A 9,008-nucleotide genomic window follows, 5' to 3' on the forward strand; every position below is an offset into this window, starting at 1 on the left:
TTGAACCTCTCAATGGAACCGTCAGAGTGATATTTGATCCGATACACCCATTTGCAACCAATAGCCTTTTGTCTAGGAGGAAGAGACACAATAGACCAAGTACGATTGTTCTCAAGAGCTTGTATTTCATGTTTCATTGCAAGTTGCCACCTTTCGTCCTTAACAGCTTGAGAAAATGTTTGTGGTTGCCTGTAGTTATAGCTGCTAAAAAATGTCTATGGGACAGGGAAAAGTTAGTGTAATTGACATAATGAGCTATTGGATAAGGCGTACCTGAGGAGCAAGACGGGGTAGATGAACGTGGTGAAGGGCTAACCTTATAAATTGTATTAGTCACATAGTCACGTAGCCTGGTGGAAGGAATTTTGGTTCGGTGACCACGACCTAAAGCTTCGATATCATCAACAACTGAAGATCCCCCCCTGTCGTCATTATTACTACTTTCTGTGATGATGAGTGGAGCATTCAAAGATGAAGAACTTTGAGAGGAAGCAGTTGGTAAGGTAGGGTCGGGTGAGGAAAGGAATGATATTTCAGTACCAGCTGGTGGGCCAAGAGGTTGGTCATCATCTATAAGCATTTCGGTAGACGACAAAGTGGAAGGAGCCGCAACTAAGGTGGTAGATGAATCAGGAGAGAAGCTGGATGCAAAAGGGAATTGTTCTTCACAAAAGTCAACATCTCTTGAAATAAAGAAAGTTCCTAGCTCTAGATCATATAATCTCCATCCTTTCTTACCATAAGGATATCCTACAAGCACGCATCGTCGACTTCGACTAGCAAATTTGTCTCCCTTATGGTGTTGATTATGAGCATAGACAAACAACCAAGGACACGAAGATGATTAAGAGAGGGAGGCATACCATATAAAACTTCGTAAGGTGTCTTGCCATGTAATACAGTTGTTGGAGTGCGATTGATTAAATAACAGGCTGTCAGAACACAGTCACCCCAAAATTCAAGGGGAAAGTTGGCTTGAAAACGCAAAGCACGTGCAACATTGAGGATATGTCTATGCTGGTGCTCTACTCGCCCATTCTGTTGTGGAGTGCCTGTACAAGAGGTTTCGTGCATAATGCCACGATCAAGAAAATAATTTCCCATAGAAGTGAATTCAGTCCCATTATCACTGCGAATTATTTTCACTTGTTTAGTAAATTGACGTTCCACCATTGTTATGAATTGGCTTAGATAAGGAAAAACTTCCTTCTTGTCAACAAGTAAATAAATCCAAACTGCTCGGGAAAAATCATCAACTATAGTCAGAAAATATCGAGCACCATTGAAAGCTGGAGTTCTATAAGGACCCAATAGATCACAATGAATTAATTGAAAAATATCCATTGATTTATTTTCACTAATAGAAAAACTTTCCCTTGATTGTTTTGCCCTTAAGCAAATGTCACAAACTTGATTACATGAGTCTTTATTTGGAACAAATCCAGTAATTGGAAGCATGTTTATAGCTTTGGTGGAGGCATGACCGAGTCGTTTATGCCACAAATCATAAGAAGTTTCACTTTTGGCTTTCATGGCGGCTGCAGTGACTATTCTTCTAAGGTAATATAGCCCTTCTCTTTGTTCACCCACTCCAATCAGCATCCTCGAGGTACGGTCCTGGATAACACAAGTCTTGTCAGTAAAATGCACTACACAATCAGATTCATGAAGTAATTGTGATACTGAAATAAGGTTGCAATGTAAGCTTGGCACAAAAAGAACATTAGTCAATTTCAGTTTGTTATTGAGTATCACAGTCCCTTCTTTGGTAGCTGCTGTATGTTCACCGTTAGGAAGTCCCACAGGACAATCCACAAGAGTTTGCACATCAGTTAGGTACTCCAAGTGTCCTGTCATATGGTGGGAGGCACCCGTGTCAATAATCCAGGATGAAGTAAGGTTCTTACCACTCAATTTTTTAGTAGCGCCTAGTTTGACATTGTTCAAAAGACTGACCAGTGTTTCCCATTGCTCACCAGTGAGTCCATATCATAGTGCCAAAATTTGTTGAATTGCCAGAAGAACCCCCTGCAATAGGTGCAACAACTTGGGCTACATTAGCTTTAATGAGTCCACGTCCTTTGCCAGCTGATCCGATATTGTATTGTCCAGATTTTCCACGCCCACTTCCTTTGCCTATTCCTCGTGGACGATCACCCCACCAGTCAGGATAGCCAAGAATCTGAAAACAATTATCTGAATCATGTCCAGAACGATGACAGTGACCACAGATCGTGTTCTTATCCTTTCCTTCACCTTTATCACGAGTACGAGTTCCCGTTTGCACTGCAAATGCCATCATCTCACCACGTTCTTCCTTGGCACGGGAGACAGTATGGACCCTCTCTTCTTGCACTAAAGTGGAGTAAATGTTGTTTAAATTAAGCAATGGGTCCTGTGCAAGAAGATTAGATCGAATTATGCCATAGGTAGTGTCATCGAGACCCATGAGAAATTGATGTATTTTCTCTTCTTCGCGCTTTCGTTCTAGCACTGCATGAAAATTACAAGTGTAGAGGCCACACGAACAAGTCGGTATCTGATCAAAGTTTCCCAATTCCTCCCATAGTTTCTTCAGTTTTCCATAATAGGCAACAATGGTCATGCCTTTTTGTTTGCACTCAACAAGCTCAGCCTTGAGTTGTTGAATGCGTGGTCCATTGGCAACTGAAAAACGCTCCTTGATGTCATTCCAAAGATCTTGTGCCACCTCCATATGCAAGATGGTAAATCGCAAGGAGGGTTCAATGGTGTTCATGATCCAAGAGACCAGAAGCGAGTTGTTGGTCCACCAGTCTTCAATATCAGGCGAATTTTCTGTCGGTTTCTGGATAGTGCCGTCAACAAAGCCAAACTTCTTCCTTGCTCGTAGAGCAGTTCGAATTGATCGGACCCATTCATCATAGTTTTCACCTTTCAATTGCACTTGAGTGATCAAGCTTCCAGGATTGTCATTAGCGGTAATGTCATAAGGAGAGATCGTTTTCCTTATAACCGTTCCTTCTGCTGCAGCCATGAGAAAAAAATAAAAATAAAAATCAGAGTATCAATGTTTTATCTAACATTGATCACTGCTGCTGATACCATGTCAAGAATGATATTCAATTTGAATCTGTTGTCTATTTTATTGGATATATAACAAATATATATACTCGTGCAGGCAGCACCATTTGCGTGTTGTTTCCAGATAATGCCACCGCATTATCTTATGACAGCTATTATACCTACGTATAATTTACACCTAAATATATGCAAATATATGACTGATTACATGACTTGCGCATAATCAAATAATATCCCAATATAATAGGCTAAATATCAGTGTGCCCATAATCAAATAATATCGCAATATAATGGGCTAAATATCAGCTTAACATATTCCTTGTTGAATGAGATGTATAAATATGTGTTTATTTTTGAAAATAGACCAGTTTTGATATGATTTTGAGAGCTCTGTAGAGACTGTGTGAATATGATGAGATGATGTGAAAAGTGATGACTGTGTGAATATGATGAGATGATGTGAAAAGTGATAATGAGACATGATGATGTGATATGATAATGAGACATGACAATGTTATATGAGAATGCATAGGGTCTTGATTGACATGCATCATTTGCATAAATTTTTTTAAGGGTACGATATGGAATACACTGTCAGGGAAGGCCCCCTAGTGTAAAAGCTTTGGGGATTAGTCCTTTAGGATAGCTCGGTTTGGATGTCCCAGTCTCGCCTATTGTGTGCATGAGATGTATCTTGCGCGGCTTAGCTATCCCGACGAGACCCTGGTAGTATGTCCTTCTAGTGAGAGTGCGCAGAGGGTGTGACCCGGCATGTACTCCTAGACTACTCTTCATGTATTGCTAGCGATAATATGCTATGTGATGTTTTATTGGCGCCACATGCATGATAATATGTAGTCCGTGTCCATACATGTGCATTTTTAATGTTATATGATAAATTGATATTTTATGCCTTGGATAAGTGAGATGTAATATTGTTGTTAATTTATCTACGTTATACATGTTTTGTTTGTGTTTGGCTATTCAGTGTATATTTTTACACTGAGAGCCAGAGTGAGATGTTTCTCACTCCCTTTTTTCGTGGTTTTTCTTTGACTGTTATACAGGTGATCATCAGCGTGATGCTGAGGATGTTGGTGATGAAGCTTAGGCTTCTATGTTGGGCTTTGCTCTGATAGGACATGTGACATCAGGACATAGATAGGATTAGTTTAAGATGTTCTTATTAAATTATTTTGGAAAACTCAGTTTTATTTCTTTGTAATTTTACTAGCATGTTATTTGGATTAAGTTTACGAATGTGAGCTCTTTACCCTTACGTGGTTGGAAATTTGGGTTTTAATGATGAAATTTTTTATTTTTTTATAATTATTGTATATGTATGTTGGGGTAGAGGGTGTCACATTAAGTGGTATCAGAGCAGGTCGATCCAATGGACCGTGAGTTATGTACTTATCATGATTCTATTGTGTACTCTGACAATGTTTTGTTTGTTGTGTACTTGGATGATGCTTTGATAATGATAATGATGATGATGATGTTCTCCTTGTGCTAATATTGTAGAGTTTTATACTGTTAGATTATAGTGTAATTAGAGGAATGGTAGATAGTGTTAGCTAATATCATTATGACTGCTCTTCTTCATTCTTATGAGTGCTTAATTGTTTGATACTTCTTGATTATGTAAGAAGTAGTGGATGGGTGGTATCGCTTGTGTTGCAAGCATATGTGCGAGTCGTAGTAGACGAGATATTGTGCTAATCAACTAGAAACTATTGGGACTTTAGATTTGGGTGAGACATTGATTTGTCGAGAGTTTACGGTTAATAGAGTTTCTGGAATCTATAGTTGTAGCGATTGAATCCAAGGAGGTTGTATATGAGAATTGGAGTTTTGGTATCCTTAATGAGAGATTGAAATGTTGGTAATTCCCTTGAGTGTTGGTGTTGGCATGTTAACCGTTTATGGTTTAGGTAGCATGTGAGTTTTATTTTCTAAGTCTGTTGTGCTAAATATGTGAGTTGTTTTGGTTTAGGATTGTAGTGGGAAGCTTGAATATGAATTTGAGGTGTGAGTTTGGAAGGGTTGAGGTATTTTTGTGGCCTTAGATATATTGATACACTATTGTTGTTTAGTGTAGAGGATATTTTCGCTGAAGTTTTGTTGTGCCAGTATAAGTACCGTATTGACAGATTTAGATTTTATGGTCTTCACAAAAGTTGTAGCCTTGGACGTTATCTTTCCAATGGAACTAGAATCAGGTAAAACGGAGGTCTAGAACTCCATTTATAGCTACTTTGGTGATCAAAGGTCTAGTTGTAAGTGCTGACACTACAAGAATGCACGAAAATAGCGTTGGCCACACAGCGTCGGATGTGAAGCAGACGCATATAGCGTCAGCTAAGCCAACGGTAGACAGACAATAAAAGAAAATAATGTAATTTTTTTTATTATTTTATAATAATTTGATTTGCGTCGGTTAAAGCAGACACTAAATAATAAATTTTATTTTAATATATATTATAATAAATGTTAGTGTCGGTTTAGCCAACTCTATATATTTTTAAAAATTTATAATTATGTATTTTTTTTTATTTCGTAATTATTTTGTTTGCGTCAGCCAAAACAGACGCTAAATAATAATTTTATTTTAATATATTTTATATTTATGGACGAAACTCATTTGTCACTTAGTTTATTTTATAAAAAAAAAATATATTAAATATTAGTGTCCGCTTAGTTGACACAAAGAATTGAAAATTATTAAATATTAAATAGTAGTGTCTGCTTAGCTGACACAAAGAATTAAAAATTATTAAACAAATTAATTATAATAATAAAACCTAAAAGGAGTTGAAATAAACTTGTAAAACCTTTCGCACATTAAACAGAACCGCGCCTGAGTGTCTCACGCCCCCTTCTTCATCTACCCTAACTCATCAATTTTTCCTTTCCCGGAAGAAAAGCATGAACCGTGAACCCTAGTATGGCTCATACCCCTTCTGTATTCACTCTTAATGAGCCGTAGGTTGTAAAATTTTCCCTTCCCAAAAGCAGAATATGAACCCTAAGTCTTAATGTGGCTGACGCCCCCTTCCCAGCAACACTCACGACCTTCGCCACTCTTCCCAGCAACACTCACCTCTTGGCTTGGTCCTGATTGAGGCTTGGGCTCTTCTCCTCGGACAAAATCGTACTAGTTTCCGAAAACCCTAAGTTCAATAACAAAGGTATTTTTCACTTTTCTCTCTAACCTTACCTTAGAAAAAATGTTCTTTTTGTTGAGTTAATGTTTTTTATTTTTGTTTTAATATGTGTTGGATTTTAAATTTTGTACGTTTAGTAGACTAGGGGTTGAGATTAAGGGATAATATTGTATACGGGATCAACATTGTATATTGAGGAAGTGGCCATGTGTTAAGTGTAAAGTATGAACTAGGAGTTCTTACTGAATTTGAAGAATAGAGAAAGTGAACTTTGAATTTTGTTCGCTATTCTACTCTCTTGTCTTTACATAATAGGGATGCAAATGCTAGATTAATTGACACACAAAAATTTCACGTATTAATTTCCATCATATTTAATAGTTATAGAATGTTTTCTTTATCTAATTTTAGACCTAGAGCTGCCCTGGAGTTGTTATTTGTATTTTGGTCACTTGGTTCAAGACTGGTGCCTACTGTTTTTAGTTTGTTAAATCTGAAGTTCTCTGGTTTTTTCTATATATGCATCTCTTGTCTTGATGTTTGCTAGCTTAATAAGGATACATGTATAAAGTAGAGTACATTGTTTTTTTTCTTTTTGTCCGTTTAAAGAGTACATATGATGGAAACAAAATGTATAATTTTGAATTCTTTCATTTCATATTCACTCAATTTTCTTTATTCAGTGTGCTTATTTTTTATTCCTTTAACTTAATTTCACCCAATTATGGTCAAATGTCTATAATGACTAGGTCATTAAGTCCAATGAAAATAAATTAAAGTCTTACTTAGACTTGGAAGTGAGCCCGAAGATATCAATGTTTTATATTGAAAAGTTAGCAAGGTTAGCACCAAAAAGAAAGTTGAGCCAAAATAATAAGAGAAAAAGGTGTCAACTTTCAAATGAGCTTCTTGATAAAATATGGTTCTTTTAAATTTTTCTCTGAAACTTTCATGAAATTGGTAGAGTAATAATGATTCTGCTCTATCCAAAAAAAAATTCAATAATATATTGTATGTAGTGATCTAAGAAAATTGATCAGTTTATTTCATGATTTGTCAGCTTCTCTTGATCTAAAAATGACATGGAACAGGAAACACCTTAAAACTTTTCTTCTGATTTAGAGTCATCTTTTTTCTCAGACTACTGAGGTGTACCTTTTTCCATATATTCTTGCTCAATAATATCTTTGAGGATAAACAGCCTCTGAATTACCACAGGGTCAGTCATCTGCTTGGCTTCTCTCAAATCTGTTTCTTTCTTGTTCAGATGATATGCATCGAGCATGATCTTAATCCACTTGTGCAACTCCTTTCGGGTGCTGCTTAATCACATAACATTTAAACAAGTATATCAGACCAATCACTAAAGAAAAGATATTTTTTTAATGAACAATAGGAAATTCTCTCACGTGTATAGAGCATTAGGGTCCTTGGCTTCGAGTTCATCACCAGGAGAGAAAGTTGTTGCCAATGTAGAGAAACGTTCCTCGGGATCTATGATGTTTAACAAATGCTTGAGTAGCTTTATTTCTTTTGGCCTAATACTCCTTAGGCTGCTCTTCGTGGCCTATTGTATAATTGGTACATTATATCTTTCATCTGCACAATATAAACAAGGTTGTTGAGAACACATAATGTAGTCTAATCATCTCTTCTAAGCTTGAGCAGTCAAAATTTAGGTTCTATGTGATCAACATTACATCATGAAAACCTTTCAATTTCCATCAATGCAACAACACTCATAGTCATGGACAATGTATGAATAGAATTATAATTATAATTGAGAGATAATGCAGAACCAAAAGCTAGCATTTGATCCTTGTCTTTTTTGGTTTAGGACCACAATTATCTTTTATGAGGGTAAGTGATTTGAATCTGTATCTGACTCTTCAATATAACATCAGCCAACATTCTACTTGGTTTTAAGTTTTATAAATCCTTATTAGAATTAGTTGAAAATAATTAGAAGCATTGTTGGACTATTTTCAAAGAGGGTTTAATAACAATAACAAAACCACGGAGCATCGTATTTCAAATTCATACATTAGATTAGAAACATGAAGTTGGATTGGTTATCATCCTATATCTTATACCTATTATTTTTTTCAATGTACCATGATTTAGATCCATATGGTTTTAATAGATATAAAGGGATTAAGTAAATTTTGAAGCTTTTGGAGAGACTTTATAATTATAAACACAATAATGATTAGAAAGCCATACGGACAATTTTTGCCCAAAAACTGCTAAGTGTTAAAAATGAATGGTCATAATTATAAACTGAACATGTTATATTTAAAATTCATCTCTCAATCATTAGGATTTCATGTCTGAATTTCATTACTTGCACAAAAAAATAACATGATAGTATGCATGTAGCCTAAGGTTTAAGTTAGCTGTCAAATTTTTTAATCAATCATACTATAAACCTGAAAAAATGTTAAGTGTTTTAACATCCATTGGAAACACTAACAAGAATTGTGCATGTGCTTATGCAGAGGGAAAGGTTCAAGGGCACTCTTGAAAAAGCTCAAACAACATGTGCTCATGCATAAGGAAGTTCAAGAGCACTCTTGAAAAGGCTCAAACAAGAGGTGCTTATACATGATGCAAGCTATTATTTTTATCCAATTGGAGTGTATAGGTGATTTTAATTTTAGTTTTAATTAGCTTTTTTGTGTTATACATGTGAGTCTAAAAGACTCACTAAAGTGTTGTGATTGAACTCTATATATTTTGAGTTGTTCAATTTATGAACAATATGTGTTTTGTGTAAAT

General features: G+C 35.9%; 1 protein-coding gene across 1 annotated transcript; it reads right to left on the reverse strand.

Moving 5' to 3' along the window:
- Positions 1-1,972: 1,972 nt before the first annotated feature.
- On the reverse strand, positions 1,973-3,016 carry LOC145953112 (uncharacterized). Its single transcript, XM_083066767.1, has one exon. It carries the CDS (start codon positions 3,014-3,016, stop codon positions 1,973-1,975), a length of 1,044 nt encoding a protein of 347 aa, XP_082922893.1.
- Positions 3,017-9,008: the final 5,992 nt, after the last annotated feature.

Source organism: Cajanus cajan, chromosome 11, assembly GCF_000230855.2.
Source record: "Cajanus cajan strain Asha chromosome 11, NIPB_CcT2T_4, whole genome shotgun sequence".
NCBI lineage: Eukaryota > Viridiplantae > Streptophyta > Magnoliopsida > Fabales > Fabaceae > Cajanus > Cajanus cajan.